The 26,523-nt window shown below is 41.5% G+C and overlaps 1 protein-coding gene across 1 annotated transcript; it reads left to right on the top strand.

Moving 5' to 3' along the window:
- Positions 1-1,992: 1,992 nt before the first annotated feature.
- On the top strand, positions 1,993-24,913 carry LOC120803094 (phosphatidylinositol-binding clathrin assembly protein-like). Its single transcript, XM_040151426.1, has 19 exons — positions 1,993-2,122; positions 10,806-10,948; positions 12,601-12,676; positions 13,121-13,223; positions 13,834-13,927; positions 14,045-14,156; positions 14,696-14,802; positions 16,164-16,205; positions 18,051-18,136; positions 18,826-18,928; positions 19,513-19,646; positions 19,939-20,036; positions 20,276-20,389; positions 20,518-20,548; positions 20,798-20,939; positions 22,550-22,573; positions 23,009-23,065; positions 23,230-23,349; positions 24,773-24,913. The coding sequence occupies exons 1-19, from the start codon at positions 1,993-1,995 to the stop codon at positions 24,785-24,787; spliced, it is 1,731 nt and encodes a 576-aa protein (XP_040007360.1). The 3' UTR covers positions 24,788-24,913.
- Positions 24,914-26,523: the final 1,610 nt, after the last annotated feature.

Here is a 26,523-nt window from a genome sequence, read left to right as displayed (position 1 = left end):
CAAATAATTAATCGAGAAAATAATTGGCAGATTGATCATCAATACTGAAAACCAGAATCAGTTGCAGTCCTAGAGACTGCCTACTGTAAGATATACTAAAAAAAGCAACTTCCCTCTGAGGGATATTGCACATACATCTCAAGAAAATCCCAAACAGAGAGCAGTGAAATCCTACTATTAATACACTTCTGAGTATCAGAGCAAAACTGCAGGGACATTTTTTAGTTGTGTGAATAGTTTTTGTGTTTAGCAGAACGTTTTCCAATGGTTTTTTTTTTCCGAATGACGATTCCATACACTGTCCCAGGAAATGTCTTTTTTTTTAAATTTATTTATTTATTTATTTTATTTCATACGCCCTGTATAGTGACATGTGCGGTTCCTAGGAAATCCCTGTGATATGACCGTCACATTCCGAAGTTCCAGGTGCCCAGGTGCCTTGGTGCTCTTCAGGCGTCGGCCTTTGAAATAAAACAGGAGCCATCACTGAATGCCGTTTAGCCACACAGCCCGCTGGGAATGTTGTTGGAATTGGATCAAACCGGGATGTTCCTGGAAAAAAATGGTTTTGCGGGTTACGAGAAATGCGGATAAAGGCTGCATGTGCTTGGTTTTTTTATTATGACGCTATAATGAAATAACTATCGTTATTAACTGCGGGGTCACATTCACGCTGAAACGGGAATGCTGTAATGTAATTAGGGAAAAAAACGCAAGATTATTGCCGTAAAATAGAGCATCACAGGGACCGTTTTCAGTCATCATGAGACAGTAGGAGTCATAGTGAAGCAGGGCACGGACGACGTGTTGATAAACTCGTGGATTTTCCTCCATATGTGTCTCCATTTCATTGGACAAGCAGGTAATCGGGGAGAGTTTGCACCTCACCCTCTTGAGCCATCCATCTATAGCGAGGTAATGAACCATCTGATGCCTGAAAACCCGGGGGCAGCCTTCTGCTTTAAGATGCCCACCCCGGACCCGAGAAGTGGCCCAATCGCCCTCCTTTCTCAGTCACCTGATTCATGTACTGCCATTTTACACACAAGTTTGACTGATCCCAAAAAAAAAAAAAAAGGGGGGGGGGGGTCGGAATTGGCCTATCGGCAACCTGAACACAGAAATACACCCTTTTGTAAGAAGATTAAAAAGGCAGGGGATGAAAATCAAAGCGGCTGAGGTTTGGTGCAGCTGCAGCGCGGGGTGCTGTGTGGATCAGAGAGGTGTCTGCGGTCGGATGTCTGCATAGATTCAGAGGAGAGACCGGGTGAAGAAGAGGAAGAGGGGCGGGAAAGGACAATGCTGTTTTATATCGTCTTTTTAGAAAAAAAACAAAACAAAAACAAAACAATGAGTCCTCGGTTGTAGCGGGTGCTGCATAGATTTGATAATATCACCGGCAGTCGTTCGACTATTTCGGATTCCGCTCTCGTACAGGCGCATCCCGCCGGCATCTCACCCTTGGCAGCGGCTGTTTCAGGGATACATTACAGCTTACTGTACTTTGTCTTATATTATTATACCGAGCTGCTTTTGACGCATGCCGCTCTGATTATACACTGATTTTTTTTTAGATTTTTTTTTTTTAGGCAACATATATTATTTCTGCAGCTGGATCATCCTGATGCCTTCGACTGAATATTAAATGATTCCCTGGATGTGACCGTCTTCTGTTTGATTTGGCCGCCGCATGAATTCTCCCACCGGATCCTCGTCGGTGTACGCTGCTGTCCTCCTCCTGCTCCTCCTCCTCCTCCTCCTCCTCATCGTCCTCCTCCTGCTCAGACGGCCGACTCTCGCAGAGGACACTACCCTCCTCCCCGCCGCTAAAGACATTTTGATCGTCCTCCCCGTTTCCCCCCACCCGGACTCGACCATCACTCCGCCAGCCTCCTCATCCGCCACCTTCACCACCACCGCCGCCGCCGCCGCCACCTCCTCCTCTTCCTCCTCCTCTTCCTCCTCCTCTACCTCCTCCTCCTCCTCTGTAACATGTCGGGACAGTCTTTGACGGACCGGATCGCCGCCGCGCAGCACAGCATGACCGGGTCTGCCATCAGCAAAGCCGTCTGCAAGGCCACGACGCACGAAGTCAGCGGACCCAAGAAGAAGCACCTTGACTGTAGGTTAAGCATACCATCACTGCTTACGGTACAGATAGCCTGCATGCATACGTCAAGCTACCAGCATCTTTCCTCACAAAGGACAGCTTGTATAAACAGCTCCTATTATGCTTCCCCTCTCTCTCTCCCTCTCCTCCGGCCCGATCATGTTTGCAGCCTCTTTAATTAGGCACCGTTACATTCCCTTAGATTAAAATGGGATTCGCGCAGCAAAGCGTCCGCCACAGAGTCGCCTGGCCCATTAATGCCGGCAGGAAATTCTGACATCGGGCGAGGGGGGCAAACGGCCAGGCACTATCCGTGCATGTCATTCAGGGGAAATAGGCCACTCTGGTACGGGCTAATCATATTGCAACCAGCCGCTTTACAGTGTAGGCCTATCCATTATTAACGCCACTATCAGCAGCAGCGCTGCTATCCTCTGGAGGCACTTCCCACAGAACGTGCGTTTTATTCGTGCAGCATCACTGACATTTTTTTTTTTTTTTTTTCTCTCTCTTCATTTCCAAAATCTCACGTTCAAGTTCACTCTCATGTCCTCTGGTGCATTGTTGTAATTAACGAATGTGTTACTGCTGTCAGTCCTGGGGTGCTGGAGGCAGGGAGTCAGTCAGTTTGCTGTGTGATGTGTGGCTCTGCTGGTGGGTGTCACAATGAGGCTTTTTTAAAAATGCCTTTATTTATTTATTTTTGTGTCAGTGCAGATTCCTTATCTCCACATCCTGCTAATTACCTGCAGCAATTATGTACACAGGTAGAGAGAGGATTCCTCGCCTGTTGATTTTACCAGTGATTATCAGGTTAGGTGGCTTTTCTGCCTCACTATAATTACTTGACATGATCAATGGAGAGCACGGGTAATCAATGGTACCGCCGGTCAGACGGAGAGGCAGTCAGTCCAGTCAGGCACAGACAGACGGGCAAATAGCGAGATGGCTAATCAAGAGGAAATGTGGATCAGATAAATCAGTCTGAGAGAAACAACAAGGCAGGTAGCCAAACAGCCTGAGAGTCGGTCATCCAGCCACACACCCGGCCAGTCAGCCGGCAAGTTTGGCAGTGGATTAGTCGGTTATGTCCACACCAGAGGTGACACTGGGAATTCTGGGCTCCCTCACAAGATGTGCCACCGGGCGCTTCAACACAATACATCCACATCAGGGCTGTATCATCTTGCCGGACTAAAAAGGCCACTAAAGCAAAAAAACTCTCCCAGTGGGGGTGTTCTAAAAGGTTCAGAGGCAAGTTTGTATGTGCATTCACGAGAGAGAGAAAAAGCCACTTAGTGACTCTTGAATTGCAACACTGGGTAATTACTGCCGCTTTTATTTCACACAAATCTCCTTATCTTGACGGTGACCACCACTAAAGGCTTATTCAGGTTTTCAGTGGTGTTACTGCCGTAGCCATTTGTGGGGCTCATGTTTTACATTTTGGGCCGTCGCTCCATCCTCAGCAGGAACAGTCTGGAATCCCCCTGGTGTAGATGGAAACCTGAGGGTTTTTATAGACAACACGGACCACCGACTGAAATTCTGAAGAAAATCAAGCCAGTGGATGATTCCAAATGAAGCGTTGTTATGAGTGCCAAAGACAGATAAAAATATTCAGATAAAGTGCATCAAGACATTGTCACCATTGTTGGTTTATTACTGTGTTACTAACGAGTAAAGACGCCGTTTTATAAGAACATATTAAATGATGGAAGGTTGTCCACCTTTCTCACCCGCCTCTCAGAAACTAGTGAATATCAGTCATTTCAAGGGGGGAGAACAGATGTTCTGAAAATAGAACGGGAACGTATACATGACAATTCTTCATCTGTGAAATTGATGATGAAATGGTGTATACCAACACTCTCAAGGACGATGACATTTCTTTCCGAATGTTTCCATTTATTCTGGCCGAGGTGGTTACATGAGGCATTTTTTCGCTCGGATCCAACTCTTGTTCTGATTATTTGTGGAATAAAAAGCTCCACGCCAAAGCAGAAACCGTAGGCTTGGCTGAATTCACCCCCCCTGGAAGCTTGAATTGAATTTTTAGTTGAATGAGTGTTTTGTACTTGAGCCATTCAGATGCAGCTGTTCTAATAGACACAGCTAGCTTCCACAATAAAACACTTTTATTTTCCCGTTAGAGGGCCTCTCCTCTCTATCTAGGACATGATATTACATACTTCTCTCTCTGGCATTAACTGAGAGTAGAGACTGCACTTTTAGGGGGGCAAGAAGAAAGTTTGTTTGTAATCAGGAGAACAGTGCCACTAATCCCTCGACTGTCTGGGAGAACCTTTGCCGGGAAAGTGAATAAAGAATGCGAAGAAGAAGGCAATGGACACTACGGCTCTCACGAGCTCCTGATAAGTCAGCTGTGCAAGACCGTGGGTCAATGTCAAGTCTGAGAGTGCGGATACATGTGACCCACGCTCGCTTTCTGCAACTCACCCAGACCACCACTGGATTTGAGTCTTTTCTTATTCGACTCGCCTGTTCAAATAGAGTCATAAAAAGTGACAGATACTTGGTCTGTACTTTGAGGCAAAGAGAGGGTGTATAAAAACTTTATTACACCAGCAAATGGAACAAAATCAATGTGTCCGACGGGATAAAGCGAAACCACAACCTCTGGATTCTGTGCCAGAGCTAAGAAAACCTTATTCAAAATCCCACTGACATTTGTAATAACACTAACAACTAAAAAATCCAGCTCTGGAGCGGAGCCCTTCGAAAAGATATGTGATGTGGCTAACTTCATATGTTTAGGTAAGGACAGTCATTTTTTGAAAAATGATCTAATATTGTTGTTTACTTCATATTTCTGGTTTGAGCAACATTTAATGAACACCATTACCCATAAGGCCTAGGCTCGACAGAAGGGATGAGTCCACCAACAAGAGTAGGGGTTGTGATTAGCTTAGACAAGGAGGACAGGGGAGCAAGCTGTGTAGAGGTTTTTAGACAGCAAATATTACAGGCAAAACATTTGAAAAAATTTGAATCCATGAATGTAAAATTTCTCGGGAGCTGTTGTTAGCTACGCCAAGGAGGTCATGTGATCACCCGTGTCTGTTTGTTTGCTGGTTTGTTTGTTTTTTTGCTTGTTTGTCAGCAGGATTCGGGATGGTGGAGGGTTGGGGCATAGGCCAGGGAAGAATCCACTACGACTCGGGGCAGATCAGGATCATTTACTATGAATTTTTTCCTCTGAAGTCTGGTGTATGTTGTTCGACACTCGCCTTGGCGAAGGTCTGCGCTCTACTGAGCGCATTTTCTAGTTTTTTTTTTCTGTGCTCACAAAGTAATTGTTATTTAACTTTGTTAAAGTCACGGTGGTTTCAGTGTCTTATAGCAACTGCAGTGATGGATGCTGATTTGTCTGAGAATATGGAAAATAACCCCCGGGAACACGCTTCATTTTTTTCAGAAAGGCAGATGAAAAAAATGCTGAATGAGTGATTGCATTGTGCTACAGGAGCTAGTGGAACAGGGGTCAGCCCAAACCTGACGTCATGACTTCAGAAGTCAGAAAAAACTGCAACTCCCATGAAAATTTACTACCGCAGCAGTGCGGGTACTTATGTCATTGTAACTTTTTTTCATCTATAAAATTCACCAAAGCTCCCTTATAAAGTCATTTTACAAAATTTATAGCTGTAATCTCATGCTGTCTAAAAACCTCTACACCGTTGTGTCTGAGCTAACCGCAACCCCTCGACTCACTCGTGGACACGTCTCTGCTGCGAGCTGTGACGTGGGCTTATGGGAAATGGTGTTTGTTAAATGTTGCTAAGAAACAGAAATATTAAATAAACAAAGATATTAGATTGTGTAAAAAAAAAAAAAATACACAAACAAAAAGAAAAACCCAAATATATGAAGCGAGCGACATCACATACTGTTGAGGAAGAGTCTGTTCCAAGGCTGGATTGTTAGTTATTAGCGATGTCAATTGTCAAACAGTGTGATTTTAAATGAGATTTTCTCACTGCTGGAACAGATCCCGGAGGTTCCGGTTTCACATTGGCTACCTACAGGATTAAACAAACAAAAATTTTGACACAAACATTACTGGCAAAGTTGCCCATCAGTGGGATTTAAAATCATATCCCTTGGAGCTAATCTGGCCTAAATTTTCTGCTTAGATCAGAAAGAGAGAACGCCAAACGCCACTGGGCAGTGATCTGGATTGGTTCACCTAATCTGAGGGGTTTGATAAATACAGATAACATTTTGATATATTGATTCATCCTTTTGAGCCACAGTGGAAAGAAAAGATGAATAGCTGTGCCATTTCTCCAAATACAACACACGATAAATGGAACTATTCAGAGTGAGCCACCCCAGGTCTCATCGGCATGTTTTACCCCCCCCCCCCATAGTCTTATGACCTTGACAGACTGGTTAGTGACATAAACGGCCAATGCTGATTATTTACTACCTGTAGCAAATGATGAGCATGACACACAGAGTAATGAATGGGATTTCACTTTCACTAGGCAATATTCTGCAAGGCTGAGATAGTAGATAGTGGCAATAGAAACCAGATTTGTCAGATGCAGAATAGTAATCAGGCCAAAAATTAATGACCTTCTGCCCTGAAAGCACAATCTGTTGCGTTATCCAGCATATGATTCCTCTGGTTGTGTGTCATGTCTGTAATAGCAATGTAGTGTAGATGTTTGCAAAAAAAAAACCCCAAAATGTGTTGATAATAAGCATGGGTCTTTTGCTCCTTGGTAGCCACATTAATGGCCTTTCAGTCAAATTAAGTAAAAGAAAACGTTAGGAGGCAGTTGAAATGACTCACACACAATGAATGAGTATGGATCCTACACACTTACTCCCACGTCGACTGAATGTGTCACCTAATCTTGCAATTTTGTTTCAGGTCCTGAAAATTACTCACTTTATATGAAGCCAAGGTCTTAAAAGATCTTGAATAAAGATTTTTATTACATTTTACAGAAAGTCTCTTTATGAGGAGAAATCCTTCCAGTCACACATACTTTAAAACAGCGGTCTTATATTTTATCCTAACTAGCATTGCAAATGTCCTAAAATTAATTTGATGACGCCATATTGCCATCTCATTCTTTGTAAAAATGTTTGCACACTGACATCCTAAAGCTTATTTGTAATTGTGTTATTGATGTGGGCTGAATCTTATTGATAATCTCAGTTGGCAGTCATACAGTCAATACATCATTAAATCCCTCTAGCTATCTACTCTGTCACATGTCTAAGAATAAATCCTAGCTGATGTATTCGCACCCAGAGGAAAACATAGAGGCTGCCACAGCATGGGAATATTTGACTGAGGAAGCTCTATTGTTTAAATGCAATGGTATTTAAGTAGAAGCATATGCACTTTGCTCTGCAATTACTCAGCTAAAAGTAAACCATATCTTTAAACCTGCAACAACTGATATTTTGGCCAACACTGACTTATCGGCACCTTTAAGTTGAAACAGCAAACGTGTTAGCAAACAGTAGCTTAATTACACATCCAGTAGTTACACAGCCACAATATCATTCATTTGGAGTCATATTTCTGGCCACCTGATGAATATAAGTCCAATATTCACTCTCTTTTAGCTCTGTTTTTGGTCTCGACCAACCGCTGAAGGAAATATCTGGATGTATAGCAGCTAAATTCTCAACTATGTTCACAATTGAACAAACTGTAAAAATGAAACAGAATAACCCAGTAGAAAATATGCTACAAAAATACATCACAACTGTGATTTAAAAGTTGACATTTTTACAATACCCCATGTAATATTTCCTTACAAGCATGCATATCAGTATCTCCACCCAGATAAACAGTATTTCATGTTGGTGAGCATTTAGACGATAAATACAATATTGCAGCCAACTTGCGAGGCTAGCCAATTTACCCACCATGTTTGCTCTTAATTAGCTTCACTAACGCATTCCACAATTCTCCATACAAACAATCAGAACCACAAACGTTAACCTCTGGTGGCACAAAATCAAAAGTTAGAGGATCACCAAAGTCTTTAGGATTCGTCCTCTGGGGACCATCAATTTCATGGCAATCCATCCAGTAGTTGTTGGGATATTTCAGTCGGGACCAACACTGTCATCCATAGAGCCGGGAGGCTAGCATGGCAAAAAAGTGTGTGGCATGATCCACCTTATTAGTGTGTTTGTGTGTGTTCACTTTTGTCAGGAAACGTTAATTAGTTGGAATCAATATGGTCCCATTAATTATTGAGCCAGAAGGAAATTCAAAAACAAACCATTAATGATGTGAAACGCATGACTGAACGCCACCATTACCATGTATGATTGTGATATTAATGCCCTGAGATTTAATTAGGAGAAGGGAATTTGAAAAATACAACTTCCTCAGAATATCTATAGAAATGTATAGTGGTGGTTCCAGGGTCGTAGTCATGTACAGTCAAAGATTTAGAGTGGTCAGGCGTGAATATGTTTTTTAGTGATGTCAGTGTATAAATATCCATTTTGACATTAGCATTACTCTATATGGAAATTTATTCAAAAGGTTTTTGTTCGGGGATCATTCTGATGGGTTTATACATTGTTTTCTACACCTTTTACTTTCCACTGTCAGATGTTGGACGTACACAGATCCTTGACTAATATTTGGCCTCAAATCAGGGGACAAAATGTCATGACGCTGATGCTGTAGAGTGAGAGTCTGACAGTCTGACTGCAGTTATAATTCATGGCAGTCACAGCTGGATGAGTCGATGAAGACTACAGTCGATATTGTTACAGTTATTATCGGCTGAGGTTGCCACTGAGGTTTTCACACTCAAAAATAACATCAAGTAAAGATGAACAGGATTGAAACATTAGCTGCAGTGAGTTGTCGGTGCTTTGGGTGCCTTTGACATTCATTAAACATTTAACTGTGGTATCAGCTGGGACTCTTTGGTATCCATCGTTTCAGTGGGTGCAGAAAACATCAAACAGCTTTTAAATAAACCCTAATAATCTCTGATCCTGTGAAAGAAACAGACTGAGGATTTGCCTCGGAAAGAAGTTTTCTCTCTGTGACCCTGCACGCAATTTCTCCTCTGTCTGTTTTTGAATACAAGTTCACTTCCTCTCATCCTCCCAGTGGTTTCACTAGTTGCATCAGGGCCTTTTTGTAATTTTAGTTCCTCGTCATTGCATGTTGCTTTTGTTGCCAGTGTGCTGGTCTTTACCATGTGTTGTAAAATTCAAGTAAAATTGCTTCTCATCTTGATTTTCACACGATTACATTTTTTCTTTTTTTTTCCCTATCTGATCTGATCAAATTTGAGATTTGTTATTTTAATCACTGTTCCTGGCTGGGTTTTAAACAATCTGCACAACCTCAATTTTGACAATACTACTCAGATCATTGTGTTTATTAATCCAAACAGGGATTTTCAGAGCAAAATTGGGAGATAAATGTAATTGGTTTATCCAGGAAAAGAATTTAAAACCACTGTACCTTTACTTTTTGAATCACAGCTGAATAATTTCACATTTATGGATTTGCAGAATATGCAGTATAAAATAAATACAACAAGGCACATAAGAAGAAGCATGTTTGTGCCATTTGAAGCCTGGTTCTTTTACTAAGTAAATCTTTGAGCTTAAACAGACGCTGAACATACTTCACATTCTGATCTTTAGGCAAAATCCTTTAGGAATTTAGGACATTGTTCCTAAAATCTGTCTCAGTTGTACATTTACTGCTGAATTCTGGATCACCTATTATCTGTTTTTAACTATTTTGGGGGATATGGTTGTAAATGTAAAACCGGAAACTTATTTCTCTGCTTTTAAAAGAAATTGTCTTGTTTCCGTGTTTTTCATTTTAAAAAAACACGCACACACACTCAGCCTGCCATTTTGTTCAAACCTTTGAATCTGACACACAGCAGACCACTGGGCTATTTTCCTTTTTGATATGTGTTCCACATTTGCTTTGAACAGGCAATTTACACTCTAGATACGAGTCTCAGGGGGTAAACGTTGGGGATCAAGTCAGTTTTAGTCCATCCCCACTCACAAACATGCTCTGCATTAAAATTAAGATTCATTCTTCATCATCAGTCTATTCATTTGAGGGTTTCTTTTAAAAATTACGCATCCCTTGAGTTGGTTGTGCTGGAATAGAATTGACCTAATAATGTAACTTTCCATCTTCTGAGCTGATATTCTGTTGACATTTTGGTGGAGTAGGTAGGTAGGTAGCTGTTGAATTACAGCCAGAAATTGATTTTTTGATACAATAGCCCTGGTTCCGATTCATCTGTCCATACAGTCTCTGCCATTAACTGATCATTTGTTCATTGATTTATGTGCTCATATTGAGCGAGTCAAAATTAATGCACCAGTCGATATGACTTCATTCATCGATTCATAATTATTCAACCCATGAGCTCTCTAAGGTTATAAATTATGATTTTGGCATGTGGCTGGGGCTTTTATTCACAGTGACTTGCCATAAGTGAACAGGCAGAGTTTGAGTTTAAGAACAAAGTGCTAAAACCTGTAACTTTACGAATGAGCTCTAACCTTTTTCACAAACCTGTGTCTATAATCCTTGCTCTACTAACCGTTTTTTTTATTAATTCACGTCTTTTTTTAACAGTTTTCTCCGCATGTCCAGATTTGCTCACGCTGGGTTTTTTTTTATTCTGTCCTCCAGACCTGATCCACTGCACCAATGAGATGAACGTCAGCATCCCTCACCTGGCAGACACACTGCTGGAGCGTACAGCCAGCAACAGCTGGATAGTGGTTTTCAAAGCGCTCATCACCACACACCACCTCATGATGTACGGCAACGAGGTGAGCTCCGATGCCCAGAAAGGGCAAACAAACAATTTTTCAAATTATGTTTTCTCACAATCAGGAGAAAATAGTTTCTCATCTGGACCCAGCAAGCTTGTTAGAATTTGATCAAAAAAACAACAAAACAAGCTCTTTAAACCATTTGACTCAGTGGGCAGAGCTAACTGAAAAAAAAATCTGAATGGCCAAGAATAATATACAGCGCTCCGTTAAAAATATAAATAGATTTCATATTTGCTCTCATAATGGTGGGTATTTAGGTTTATTTTTGATAGGCGTACACATTTCTAAAGCAACAAGTACCTTACCCTCACATCTTAAGTTTCAAGGTGAACACGGACAAGCGTCTATTCCTTGACTGCTTTGTTTAGTTAGTAGTAACAGTGGAAGGCAGCAAACTAATAGTTTATTAGTCAATAAGTCAATGGTCAGAAAAATAATCAACAACAATTTAGATAATCTATTTATCATTCAAATCATTTATCTAGAAAAAAATTGCTTGCATTAGTTTCTTAAATTTGAATATTTGCTGCTTTTTTCTGTTTCAAGTCATTGTGAATGGAATATCTTTGGGGTTTGGTCGATTTTTAAGAAAAATCAGGAAATTTGAAGACCTTGTCTTCTGGTAACTTGTGATTGGAATTTTTCACAATTTTTTGTCCTTTAATTATTTTATAAACCAAACAATTTATCTATTAACGGTAAAAATAATCAACAGCTTGATCAGTAATGTAATAATCGTTAGCTGCATCCCTGCACTAGGTGGCAAGTTACCATCAAAACAGTGCACACTTGAAATGGACTCAGTGAGCAGATGAAACAAAGACATTTCCTTGACAATCTAAATGCTTTCTGCGCCTCTGTCTCCGCACACGCAAACATGAGAGAGAGAGACAGAGAGAGACCGATGTGGATGTTTGCCAGTCGTCTAAGCTCGGGTTATCGATCTTGCCTAAGACTGACATTCTGCTCACCAGGTTGTACCAATTTCTCTTCAACTCTTGCAGCGAGTGTCTCTGAAGCCGTATCTTCCATGTTTCCAACAAGGGCCGATAAGGTGTACTGCTGACATTTCAATGGCAAATTGCCTCACTCCGCTGCTCCCGCAACAAGGGCAACAACCAAAACATCAAACATGTTCAAGCGTCTCAGGCGAAGATTACTGCGAGCATGACGATCCACTCAAAGCATGCGAACAACAGAGCTTTTAGTGACACAAGTAGTGACGTGGTGTTTTGAAAATTTGCCTAAACTGTCTTTGTGCCTGATCTGGCATTTTCCATCTGATCGGAAAAATGGTGTCATTTTAAAGCACTATGACTTTGCATCTTCAGGTGCTGCATTACCGGTACTCAGCATTTGATTTTCTGCAGGCTTCTGGTTGTTGTTGAGCGTGTGATTTGCTGTTTTTGCACCACTTGCGCCAAGCTCAGTTTTCTAGGAGGTCAGAGGGTCCATTTTATTACTTTAAGTCAACAAACTCAGCCTCTGTGAAACACTTGTAAAGCTGCAGCTCTACAAATGAACTCTTCACTTTGCGTGGCATACATGCTGCCAGTGTGTCTGTAGGGACATTACCTTGATGTTGTCAGAGAGCAGTAACAGATAAGACACTAACATTTCCCTCTGTTCTCTTCTTTTTCCATTAGAGATTGATGCAGTACCTTGCCTCCAGAAACACGCTCTTCAACCTCAACAACTTTTTAGATAAGGCTGCACTACAAGGTGATTTAATGCCATTTGGCTGTTTGTAAACTCAGCGGTGCTGTACTTCTTACAAAAATGACTTTATGTCGGACTCTCCTGGTTCCGTAACGCTATCAATAAGCTCGTTTCACGGGGAAAGCCAGAGTCCAGAATCACAAAACTACAGACAAATGTGTTCTTTGCTTAACACAGGGAGCTGCTGAAAATAGAAAAAAAAAACATGCTCAGAGACTTTGTAATTAGATATTTTCAAAAGAAAAAACGAATAAATAAATAAATACATCTCATGGTAATAGGGTGCAAAGGCCAGTTAGACATGTTGGGAAAAGCAGATTACTCATAAAGAAGTTAGTACACTTCATATGAAAAGGATTATGTTTTGTTTTTTTTTAACCTGATTTGAAAATAGGCCAAAGTGATCAGTCTCTAACTGCAGCGCCCCCTCTCTGCCCCCCCCCCCAGGGTATAACATGTCCACTTTCATCAGACGCTACAGTCGCTACCTGAATGAAAAAGCCATGTCTTATAGACTAGCAGCGGTGGACTTCACCAAGATGAAGAGAGGGTAACAAACACACACAGTACTGACACACAGTATATGTAACATTCACATAAGGCCATGATTGGTAGTTTTAACCAAAAAGGATGTGAATATTATTTACCACTCTTCAGCAGATGACAGTTGGACCAACTAAATAGATTTAGTATTATTCCTTCACGCTAGCCTATGTAACTTTTGCTGAACAACAGCCAGTAAGGCGACAAGTGGCAATTATGGGATAATGTTATGGGATAAAGGTAAATGCTATATGCTAAAAGAAATGCTAATATGCAGTGTTACAGTAGCACAAATAGAAAAGAGTCATAAAGTAAGCGAACTGACTCAGTAATGTCGAGTGGGTTAACATTAGCTAACATTAGCAACCATAAGCTACCGGTCATACTGGACCAAATGAGGTTCTAGTGGCAAAACTGAGCAGGGTTGTGCTCTTCTGGTTACAAATTCACCTTTTCACTTTGCAGGAGGAAGAATGCGGTATCATTTCTTGCTTAAAATTTTTGTTTATTTCTCTATTTCTGTATTATTTCTTTACCCTTTTGGTTTTAAAGGCTTGTTAAGTCCTGTGTGTATGTTGCATTTGCGTTTGTGCGCATGTATTCTTGTGTGTTGCCAGGGCTGACGGAGTGATGCGCACCATGAACACAGAGAAGCTGATTAAGACTCTGCCTGTCATTCAGAACCAGCTGGATGCGCTGCTGGATTTCCAGGTAAACGTGTGCCTGAAACACACAAAACTGAAAATCTAAAAGACTAGCAGTCACTGAAATATCATGATCTGATGTCAAAAAGCCTTTTTATTTCCTTTTTTTCTGTCGTTCCTCCAGCCTAACTCCAACGAGCTGACAAATGGGGTGATCAACACTGCTTTCATGTTGCTCTTTAAAGACTCCATACGGTTGTTTGCTGCTTACAATGAAGGGGTCATCAACATGCTGGGTAAACCATACATACCAGACTTCATCTCTATTGAGGCCATGCTGTATTTATTGAGTAATGTTTCTCTGATGTCAGGTTCACAGGACTGTGACTCCAACTCAATCCTCCTTTAGGGGGAAATCAATTTTTCCCTCTACTGTCTCTCAAAGTTCAATTAAAGACTATAAAGATCACCTTCTTTTCTCCCATTAATTATTAAGCCAGTGAGGAGGAACAGACCATCAGACTCTTTGCTGTGAAGTTCATTAAATGATTCATTACTTAATCGACACGATTTATGTAGTGACTGGGAGTCTATGTGGAATTTATTTCATCACCGGAGGGCCAGGCATATCAGGACAAATCAATACCAGGTTGATGTTTTTAGCAGTTTTTGGATTGTATAAACTTTTTAACATTATCGTCCAGCATCTCAGTGTGCTAAAATACATATTAATAAAGTATTTGTTGCCAATCAACAAGTTAAAGTGTACGTTGCCCATCTTTTCTCTGAAGAACCAGTGATGCTGTAATGCTGATTATGGTCTTCTGATACACAGAAAAATACTTTGACATGAAGAAGAACCAGTGTAAAGAAGCTTTGGAGATCTACAAGACCTTCCTCAACAGGATGACCAAACTGTCCGAGTTTCTCAAAGTGGCAGAGGTAATGTCTGTTTGTCCTGCTGGTCCTGCTCCTCGGAGAAGGAAACACAGAGTTAAACACCACTTGAGAGGGTGGGAATATCTGTCTGGAGCTAAACTCAATGGCCTCCTCTGCTCTTGTTTTTATACATACAGTAAATATCTAAATGTTCTTTTCTAATTTTCTAATTCAAGCTGCAGCAAAAATCCACTTTACCCTGTTGAGATTTGCTCCACACTTCTTTACCCTTGGGATCTGATTTACGGTTGATAGTTCCCAACCTAAAACCGACCGTAGATCAGGGTCCAGGGGCTTTTCTCCCTACTCTTTCAAGTGTTTTTTCTTTTGCATCTAGATTTTTTTCCTGTCTCTGTCCTTCTCTTGCCCTAACCTGGGGAGGGGGTTACTCCAAGACGGCGATTAATGGCTTAGTTTTAGCCCATCAGAGAGCCACTCACAGAGCTTCCAGTTGAGGGACCCCTCGCGTGCTGCCTGTTCACATGCCTGCACTGCATGCCCAAGCAAGCTCCTCTATTACTATCTCTGTCTCCTCCTCCTCTTACATTATTTCCTCCCTTTTCTTAAAAAAAAACATTATTCTTTATAATGGCTGTTATCCAATTAACAGTTGCAGTCCTTGCTAGGCTTCACAGTGAACAGTTTTATCCACTGCGTAGCATTTTCCCGTGCGCCATCTTCAAAGGCTTTCTCACTGCTTGGTTTCGTTCCCATTTGGAAGAAGGTTTGGGGTGCAGCCACTCGATCCAAAGAAAAAAACAAACAAACAACAGACTAACGTTGACTTTAAGGACCCATTCATTTTACCTGTCTAACAAAATGTGTGTTTGTCTGTTTGTGTGTCATCTGTGTCCCTCTCTTCTCTTTCTGTTCAAAGTCAACATTAGTTGAGTGTCTTCCTTTTGGATGTTTCTTACCTCGCACAGTCACGTGACCTGTTGTCTGGCCTCTCTGCCCTGCCTGTTCCATCAGTCGGTGTGCTCAGCATTCATTTCAAACCAGTCTCCAGATCTCAGTGTGTGTGTGTGTGTGTACTTATAAGTGTGTTTGTGTACATATACTGTATATATAGGTGTTTGTATGCGTATGGATGTGCCTGTGCCTTCCTCCCCTCCTCCTCTGTTGTCTTTTATTTGTTTTCCTTTCCAGCCACTGCATGAAGTAATGAATGCTTGGGTTTGATTCTTCTTTCTCCCTCCTCCTCCTCCTCCTCCTCTTTCTCCTTCACACGCCTCTTCCCTTTTTTTACTCTGTGGTCTGTTGGGTTTTTTGGTTTACTCCTTGTTTTATTATTACATTGGGTTTATTTTTATTTTGCCTCCCTCCTCCCTCCCCTACCCCCTCCCTCCTTTTTTGTGACACAGCGAGTTGGGATAGATCAGGGCGACAGCCCCGATCTCACACAGGTCAGTCTACATCTCATCTCAATCAGTCAATCAACCAATCAGTCAACCAGTATATAAATCCGTCAAGTCAATCCCATAATGCTTCATTCTAAAGCCTCCCGTTCCCTACTCACCCTACAGACCTGCCCACACTGCAGCTGCCCCGTCCTCCTCCTCTCTTCTTCACTCTCCTTAACTCCTTCGCTTTTTCTCCTTTTCCATCTGAACAGAGTCTAGAATAGAGAGGAAACAATAAATGAAGACCTGCAAATAGTCTTGCAGGTCTTCATTATAGCGAGCACTAATTTTTGAACATTAGTGCAGGAATTTCTTTTTTTTTCTCCTATCTGAATCTTTGCAGAACAAATTTTACTCTGAGGTAAGATCTTAAGATTTTGAAAGCAGTAATTATGCAGCTGACTAAAGTTTTTATCCTTTTTTTTGCATATTTCTATTTTAGATGCCCATGACTGGGGCTTAGTATCTGTCTGAATTTTTCCAGCTGTCTTTCTGGCATTTTCCCAGTGTAAATATCAAGGCTTGTGTCTTGATTCAAAGGCTTATCTTACAAATAAGTCAGCACAGCTTCATGGAATAGGTTTTTGCCCACATAAGCAGTGTTCAAATCTTTTTCCCGAAAAGATTATGTCCCTTTGAATTAGCTGTGGGGAGAGCAGCGAATGGTTTTTATTAAATAGGTTTCTGCAAATATGACTTGGATAGGTGTACATAATGCCATCATAAGTACTGCATATCATGCTGAAGGCCTCAAGTGCAACTTATCCTCGTTAGTGGACACATAATTGGATGTTTACAATATCCCAAACCAGGCAAAAAAATAAAAAATAAATAAGGGCTGACTTTTTAAAATTAATGTCATGTTTGTAGTACTTATGAAGACCTTATATGCTCTTATTCAACAACATAGTGACCCATGCCTACACTGAGCTCTAGATATGTGTCTGTTTTACTTTTAAACTTTTAGCATATTCTAGATTTCTCTGAAGAAGGATATCCAGAATTCGCATTTTACTCTCTTTCCCCCTTAAAAATAAGTATATGAGAAATCTTTTCTTTGCTTGTTGTGTTTGCATTGTGTTCTCTGGCGCTGAAATGTGAGGCTCTGGGTGAAAACCGTGGTATCACATGTTGTCAAAATGAACCCATCCATCCTTTTTGTTTTTCCAGTAAAGAGTGCTGGCCAGCTGCTCAATGTGTATACCTGGTTTTTCACCGGATATTTACATTTCACTGAGTTAACTTCCTTGGCTTCCAATGGGAGAAAATTATGGTACTCAGCTCCTTCGTTTAGTTGCTGCCTAATCTCCAACGTAAATCAAATGAATGCTGTATTAATCTGATCTTTAACCTTATGTGGAATCCATGGGTTAACTCTTAACTTTTGGATTGTGATTTTCTTTATGTGTACACGTTTGTATATGTGTTATGAGAGCGTTTGTGCACTGCTGGCGTCTGCATGGGCTCGTTAGATGGTTCCGAGATGTGTTTGTTGTGTTTCTCCTCTGGAGCCCTGCAGCAATGACGCTCTAATCTGTCCTGACCTGTCAGTCCCGCTGTGGACTCGCTTGCATGATCCAGGGCCGATGTGTGCATGCTGGTCAACCAAACCTTGATGAAACCAAATGCAAAAAAAAGTACGAAGAGCTGACATAGAATTGATAGCGAATCTGAAGGTGATGTCTTAATTTTGCTGCTGCTTTCTGTGTGTGTGCGTATCTAAGGGTGTGAGATACAATGAGGAGGTGACGAGAGGGGAGTGAGAGAGAGCAGTGTGTCCCACTTTGTCTGCTTGGCTGTGGATCTTATATTACCCCCTCACATTCCCACCCCTTAACCCCCCCCCAGGCTCCCAGCTCTCTCCTGGAGGCTCTGGAGCAGCATCTAGCCTCGCTGGAGGGCAGGAAGCTCAAGGACCTCTCCACGGCCAGCAGGTACGATCAGATCAGAAAGAAGCCCCTAATATCTTAATACTACTATTATTACTGCTGCTTTTCCTTATGCTCTTGATATTAATATTACTGCAGTACTACTTATACCAATACTACTGCTAGTATACTCATGACATTTCACTTAAAACCAAAAATGTCAACCTCGTGATGGTGCTAGAGGTCAAGTCAGGGCATCACCAAAGTCATTAGGTTTCCTCATCCGGGGACAATGAATGTCTTCTCAAAATTTCAAGGCATCTAATATTTGTTGATAGATTTCAGTCTGAAGCAAAGTTGGTGGAGCGACAGACCGGCACTGCCATCCCTAGAGCCGTGCTGCTAGTGAGGCTAAAAAGTAACTGATCCAGACCGAAATCTCTTAATAACTACCAGATGGATTTCCATGAAATTTTTTTTTGAACCTTAGGGATCTACTGACTTTTCATCTAGTACAGCGAACATTGTCAAAAATTGTCCATTCATTTGAATCATCAACGAGTTTGGATTTTTTTTTTTAACAATGAGCATTACAGCCTCACAAAGTGGGGCCTAGTCTTGTAAAAATGAAGTCAAGGTTACAAAGCACTATGAAGTGCAACCCGGTAAAAAGAGCCACGACAAATAAAACAAAGTAAGTAACTGTATATGTGTATGTGTGCGTGTGTGTGTGTGTGTGTGTGTCTCATCCTAAGATCCAGCACCTTGTCCAGTGCAGTGTCCTCTCTCTCCAGCACTGGGATCTCTCTCAGCCGTATGGACGACAAGACAGAGGACAACAGACTGCAGCAACACAAGGCGAGGCATTTGCAAGACATTTTTAAACATTTAAAAATGTCATAACGTCCATACACATATGGTGCAGATAGGTGTAGACAGCTAATACTGCATATAAACACTGCTGTAGCTGACTGAATGAAACCACAATATGATTGTTCCCAGTGCATGCACCTTTTCACAAATCAACTGCTTGTATGTGAAGGAAACACAATGAAATTTCTTTAGCATGTGTGAACTGTGTACACAACTGTAGCCCAAGTCCTTTTCGTCCTCCTCACTGTTGTTAAAGTTGAATGGACAACTGCATTAATTCTGCAGTACAGTGAAATACAATGTCTGTCTCTGGCTGCTGGCTCACGGAATGCGGAGCTGCACAGAGAATACAAATGAACTCACAATTTAAACACCTTCTGCAGTGTATTTTTCACTCAAATAAAGAAGCATCAATGACAGTTGATTTTTTTGAAAGCAAGGTAAAAGGAAAGTAAAAGGAAATATTTATAACGTGTACTCTACTTAATATCAGAGATAACTGATAACTAAAGAGGAGGTTAACATTATTCGACAAGCTCAATCCTTTTCTGTTGATGCTTTCCATGCAGGAGGACGGTCACAAGGTGATCGACATTCAGACGCCCAATGTGTCACCCAGCGCCCAGTCAGTGGGCAGTGCCAACAGCAGCGGAGGGGCCGCGGATCTCTTCTCCAACTCACCCATCGTACCTGTCAACAACCAGTGAGTCTGTAGTCCCACACAGTGTAAACACGGAGAAAAATTCTACAAATGGGAAAGAAAGACTTCGAGTGAAGAGTTTTTATTACAGTTTTTCTTGTTCAATGTTCTTTCTGCGAACACTAGCCTTCGGTATGTTGTTTAATTTCATCCCTTTATCCCAGATTTTCAACAAGAGACGTTTGTGCCTGTCTTTCACTGTAAAGGATTTTTTTTTTTAAATGGACTTTTCTGGTTCCATAAAAATAAAATGTGAAACACAGCTGTGCTCTCCTCTCTATTTTCCTTCCTACAGTGTGCCAAACTTGACCAGTGAGCTGTTCACCCCGCAGCTAAACTTCACCCCCATCCAGACCACACACACTGTGCCCAACAATAACAATGCCTGGGGAGGTAGGACTGCATATGCAACCAAACACACACACACACAGACATATATAATCATGCAAACATACAACGGAGCGTACAAAGAAATGCCCACACACACACACACACACACACACACACACACACACACACACACAGCTTAGAGCTGGATAAGCTGTGACAGTGAAGCCCGGTTGCTTCATGCTCTTGACTCATTTCCTCTCTTTTCTCCTTTCATGTTACCATGGGAACCCCTTGGATATCAGGTGACCTGCTGAAGCCAGCTCCACCCACTCAAATTCACAGCCCAGGAGCCCCGTTGCACTCTGGGAAAATGCTGCCCAATGATTTGGACTCCTCATTAGCCAACCTTGTTGGCAGTGAGTACACAGCGTTTCTCTCTAAATATTCAGTCATAAATTGCATTTTTCTTTCCTGTTATTCTTCTCTCTCTCTGTGTTGCTTCCTTCCTGCTGATGTTATGGTTTTTTTCTTTTCCTTCTCTCAGACCTGCAGTTTGGGGGGACGCCAGCTAAAAAGTGAGCGGGTTTTCCTGACTGCTAAAACTGAGACCTGAGCAAAAGACTGCAGTCTATCCAGTTTTATTACTGTTCAATTTCACATGAGGCATGATTTCCATTTTGCATTCCCATCATCTGTGCACCTGTAAATGCTCTCCGTGTGTGTGTGTGTGTGTGTGTGTGTGTGTGTGTGTGTGTGTGTGTGTGTGTGTGTGTGTGTGTGTGTGTGTGTGTGTGTGTGTGTGTGTGTGTTTCCATGTGCATCAGACCGGAGCTCCAGTGGAGCCAGCTGGTAGAGAAGAAGCCAACAGGAGGAAGTGGCTGGCAGTCAAAGACCATGTGCACCAGCACCAACTGGACTCACACCACCCATCCCATGGCACCTGCACCCATGCCCGTCCCTCAGATGGTAAATTAAAAGCTACATTCACGTGGTCATCAAGTTTTTTTTGTTTTTTTTTGTTTGTTTTTTTAATGCGTTGGAGTTATGCAAGGTTACATGCTTACTGTAAAGCCCCTACACACCCTCACACAGGTGTACATCCTCTCACACAGGTGTTTCCACCCGTGTTGGTTGATCAGACCAGAATGGGCATATACAGACTTGAATGACAGCTCACTCAGTCTCCCGTCAGTCACGAGTAGGACAATTGACGGAGTTATCACTGGGTCTCCTCCAAAGCCTAACCAGCGGAGTGCTGCTATGTGCCTGTTGGGTGTGACTTTCACTCCATCTCAGTTCAGCACACAAAAGAGCACCTGCCGCTTATGCCGACCTGAATCAACGGCTCTGTGCAGCTAGAAAACGTCCACGCGTACTAGCAGCAGTGTAAGCAACGCAAACTTAAAAAAAAGGTTGTTGCGGTGGCATCTAAATGGAATGGCTAATGTAGTGTCTCTGCCAACTCATAAAAGCTGTGAAAGATGAAATTAAAGTTTACCCCAGTGTCTCTACTACCTTCCTCTGTTTGGTTATCGGCTGATGGAGATTCAGCGTCATAAGTGCCACGGGTTAAGTGGGGTTCCCTGCCCTTGCCTTGTCACGTACGGCTGCAACTTGCGATTATTCATTTTATTATTGATTAATCTGAAAGTTATTCTTTCAATTAATCGATTAATCACTTCATCTGTAAAATATCAGAAAATACTGAAAAACGTCAAACTTCAAATTGCTTATTTTGCCAGACCAACACTCCAAAACCCAAAGATATTCTGTTTATTGTTTAGTTATCAATACACAGTTAAATGCGCCAAAAGTCGGGTGAGCATCCCTACGGACGCCCAGCAGGATGTTTTGACCTTTAACTCTAATACTCTTTACATAAATGCACAATCAGGAGAAAAAAAAAATCACATCCTTATGTAGTGAATTTCCTTACATTATACTGTTAACTACAAAAATCACATGAAATAAAAATAAGAACACATCAGCAGCATAGGGCGTTTTCTGGCAGTTACAAAATAGAAACTTAAAACTAAAATCAACCGAACATTCAACAGTCTATATTGTAGAGTGCCAAGTCTGTAAATGTGGTGTTTTTGTCAGTGAAGCACTTAATTGTATTTGGTGAAATCCATCATTTTGTCAGTGAAGCCAGTTTCAAAAAATGACATTATCTCATTCTGGATTGAAATTCAACAAATATCGACGTCAACCCAATGTAACTTCGTGCTGCATTCGGGGCTTTTTAAGGAGCTCCCAAATGTGCCTCCACCCTTTTGTGCTCCACCCTAATTATCTACACGTCTCTTCCATTCAATCTGGTTTCATCTTTTAATTTTCGACTGATTGACCTCTCGACTCAAACCCCTCATTGATTGAGCAAAGGGCTCAGAAAGCCGGTGGCACGACTTGAATAGAAAGTAGAAGTGATTGGAACTTGGAAAATGGGCAAAGGTCTGGTTTATCTTCTCTGCCCATTTGGAGATTAATAACCACGAGCATGGCTTTTATTGTTGTATGCAGACCTGCATTAAAAACTATTTTGTCTTCGCTTCCTTTGCTGTAACTCTCCACAGAATGGGATGATCTATACTGGCTATGTAAGTACCTTTTTTTTTTTTTTTTTTTTTTTTTACTTCACCTCCCCCTCACTCCTCTTTTTACCCCTGATTTCATCCTGTTCCTTTGTTGTTGTTTTTTTTCTTAAATCAAAATGAACTCTCTTGCTTATTGTGCTGCCTTGTTATTGTTATTTCATCCCTGGTGGATAACACAGGCCGCCAATCCACTACCTCAGTTATGCTATATTAAATGTTGCACCTCTTTTTATTGCTCAAGACTAGGTGTCTTGTTAGATGCAAACAAATGCAAATGCAAAGAAAGTAAAAAAAAAAAAAAAAAATCTGTCTTTGTTTGGGGGGCATCTTTGACAGGTTAGACATGAGACTGAAGGTATCCGGGGGTTATGTTTGTAACTGATTTTTAGGTAAAGACTGTATAAGCTTGAAAGTTTTCTGTTGTGTTTTTCTGCACAGGCTCCAGCACCAGTGGCTTTTCCTATGACGACACCCCAAGTGCCTGTGTATGGAATGGTAAAGAACATATTCTAGTCTAATCTCAGTCATACGTTCAGAAATCTTTCCTCACAACGCTGCTGGCATCGGTCTAATCTAAATCCACATTATCCTGTTTTATTCCCCACCTCTTTTATTCCTTCTTCCTGCTCTCCACCTGCACTCACCTGTTGTCTCGCCAGCTCCCCCCTCAGATGACTCATCAGATGGGGGGCGTTCCCATGATGCCCCCACAGCCTGTCATGTACAACCAGCCTGTCCTGAGACCTACCAATCCCTTTGGACCCATCCCGGGGACACAGGTAACACAAACACACACAGATATGCATATATTAGTTTATACGACACACATAGTTAAAGGAACAGTTTGACATTTTGGTGATGCTTATTTGCTTTCCTGTCAAGCGTTAGGTAAGAAGATCAATACCCCTCTAATATCTGACCACCGAATATACTCTAAGTATGTATGGAATACATAAATAAGATATAAAATTTTAATTGATGATCTTTAGAGGTGCTGGGAGGTAGATTTTGTTACCTTCGGACTGAGCCCGACTAGCTGTTTATATGCTAAGATAATCTAACCGCCTGCTGACTGTAGCTTTTATACTTGGCGTACAGACATGAGAGTAGTATCAGTCTCCTCAAGCAACTCTCACCAAGAAATTTCCCAAAAAGTTTCTTTTTAAAGATTGTTTAGATTGTTGTTGGTGTTGCATCGTGCAATTTTGGGTCTTCTTTTGTTTATTTTTCTCAATCCAACACATGAATGGCAAATTTTAGTTAATATGGCATCACACTCAGTGATTTTGAGAAGAGCTGCAATGCAGTTTAATTAGAGAAATATAGATGTATAGAGACTTTTGTATGTATAACTTTCATTTATTTCACACTATGAGCCATGAGCTATGTTATCAAAGAAACGAAGCTTTGTTTTTAACTTGCAGACATAAACACGAGGCTCTTACCTGATAAATACATTCAGATATCTCCCAGAAATCAGCCAGAAACAACTGAAACTGAAACTTGACTGAATATTGGGTGGCTCTGGAATTTGTATCTTAAAGGGAAGTTGTAGCAATAGGGTTAGCCAATTATCTCAAGGTTGTTTAACACTTTTCTGGGAAATGTACGACATTTTTAACTAAAACAGAAATAGACAAGGCACAGGGAGAAAAACCATCAGACCAAACAAGGGTAAATTAATTTATTTAGTCTGAAAATGACTGGGATGCATTTGACATCCTAAATTGATATAAAATACTACGGCACAAGAACAACCAAATGTGGAATTTTCCTTCCACACAAATACTGCATCTATGCTTCTTGTTAGCAAGTCTTCTGAAATAACCGATGCATTCATTCATCCATGGCTGTTCTTAATGAATGATGAAGTAGAGCTCAAACTGTGAACCCTTGAAGAAGCAGGATGAATCATGTCATATCATTTTAAAATTGACCAGCAAGTGTGAAAAAGTGTTTTTTCACTGCAAGTAATCACCAGTTGGTACGGCTACAAGATCCAGTAGAATAAACAATCAAGTGTATTTTGGCCAATTATTCAAAACAGAACAAAGTAATATAATTGCTTACTGAGCAATCGCCCCTGAGAAGCTGTTTTCCTGGCACTGCGGCAGGTAATATGCTTGTGAATAGATGCCTGAACACTTGATGAGGTGTTTTGTTGAACTTAATTGCTCTCCATTCTCACCCCGTCCTCTGCAGATGCACTTCATGTAGGGATGATGTTGTAACCATGGCAGCAAAGCTGAGAGAGAGAAGGCGAGAGGAAAGCGATGGAGAGAGAGAGTCAAAGAAAACAAATCCAGAACCAAATCCAGTGCAGGAGGAAGAAAGAAGAGGACAGAGAGGAAAAGGGAGGGGAGAGGAAGTAGGAGAGAGGACCAGAGGACGGATAAAGGATGAAATGTTGAAGTCTGTTTCTGTGTCGCCTGACCCTCTAATCTCCTCTCCTCTCTCCATGTGGCTACTGATCTCTCTGTCTTTGAATCTATAATGCTGGGGTGCCAGAGGCCCCGCATCAGCCCCACTCATCCTCTGTTTGATTTGCCGGTTCAGATGGCGAATACGACCTGTGATGACACTACAAAGACTGACAGCTCTATGGAAGTACAGAAGCTCTATTGCCACTTCCTGACCTCCTCGTCCAGATAATTTCCCGTATAAAAACTCACCCACTACGCTCTCCATCCCGCGACTGAGTCAAACTTGGAGGACACACATCTCTTTCTCTGATTGGATCGTTTGCTGGCACTTTACTCAATGTGAACTTTGCCAAGGGTGTATGTCTGTGTAGGTGATTTTAGCATCTTGTTCAGATAGGTTCCCGGTTGCGTCATCCATTACCTGATGTCAGAAGTAATCGATTTGAATGCGTGTGCGCCTGTCCGTTTTTCTACATTTCAGTGTGCTGCATCGACATTACCGTTTGAGTCTTTTTATGTGCTCCATTTGTTCTTAATTGCCAACTTCTCATCAAGAATCCGGTGTGGAACGATAATTTGTGGGCATGCTTGTGTGTATGTGTGTGTGCGTGGATGGATGTAGCTGTGTAGAGTATGTGCTGTTTGTGTTTCTCTTTTGGTACCTGATGTCATTACTGTATTGCCAGGTACCAATGTGTTACTGCACTGGAACTAACTGATGAAAGCACTGAGCCACACCCAGGCATCGCATTTGGATGTAAACAAACCTCTAACTTTGCTACTTGGGGATGTGCTGGACACACTGTACACTGTATTTTGTTCTTTTTTTCCTCCTCTACAGCTGTGCAATATCATGCAACCTTGTTAATGTCTTTTCCACCCATTTGTAGACTGTTTAGAAGATGTTTCCTGCTGTAGTGTTGTACCTCTTGTGTGTCCACATCAGGTTTCTGTACAGAATGTGGTTTTGTTTCTTTCTTTTGAACTTGTTCTGTTATACCCGTACTGCTCTAAAAGTAGTGAAAAATGCACTGAGAGCCAGATAGAGATGTGGCTGTATATTAGTGAGGAGGCGATTCTCAGTCTTGCCAATCAGAAATGGTCTAGCTCCCAACTGTACGATGTCCTCCCTGTCCTGAGCATTCGTCCTGACCAAAATGAGTCTCTCGAGAAATCCTTTACACTCCAGAAAAAACCAGATAAGGGTAATTACCGCAGCAGATGTCTCACCTCCACTTGGAGGAATACAAGATATTGCTAACACAGAGATAGGTTTGTTAATGTTGTGTTAACATCTGTGGACAGAATAGCTAAAGGTCAGTCGGAGGAGTCAGACGAGGACCAGACTGTCAGAAAGCAACTGAGGGTAATGTCTGTCAATCACCACCGTAGTAATGCCTGCAGTGAAGACATACAGATTAAATCAGACAGCCAGCGGCGGGGAGGCTTTAATGAGATGTTAAAAGTTAATGTGGCTTTTCTGGCAGATCCAAGGTCAAGTTAGACCGACAGACAGACGATAGATATATA

Source organism: Xiphias gladius, chromosome 17 (genome assembly GCF_016859285.1).
Source record: "Xiphias gladius isolate SHS-SW01 ecotype Sanya breed wild chromosome 17, ASM1685928v1, whole genome shotgun sequence".
NCBI classification, from domain to species: Eukaryota; Metazoa; Chordata; class Actinopteri; order Istiophoriformes; family Xiphiidae; genus Xiphias; species Xiphias gladius.
The sequence above is the reverse complement of the archived record's forward strand: the minus strand, read 5'-3'. Positions and strand labels throughout refer to the sequence as shown.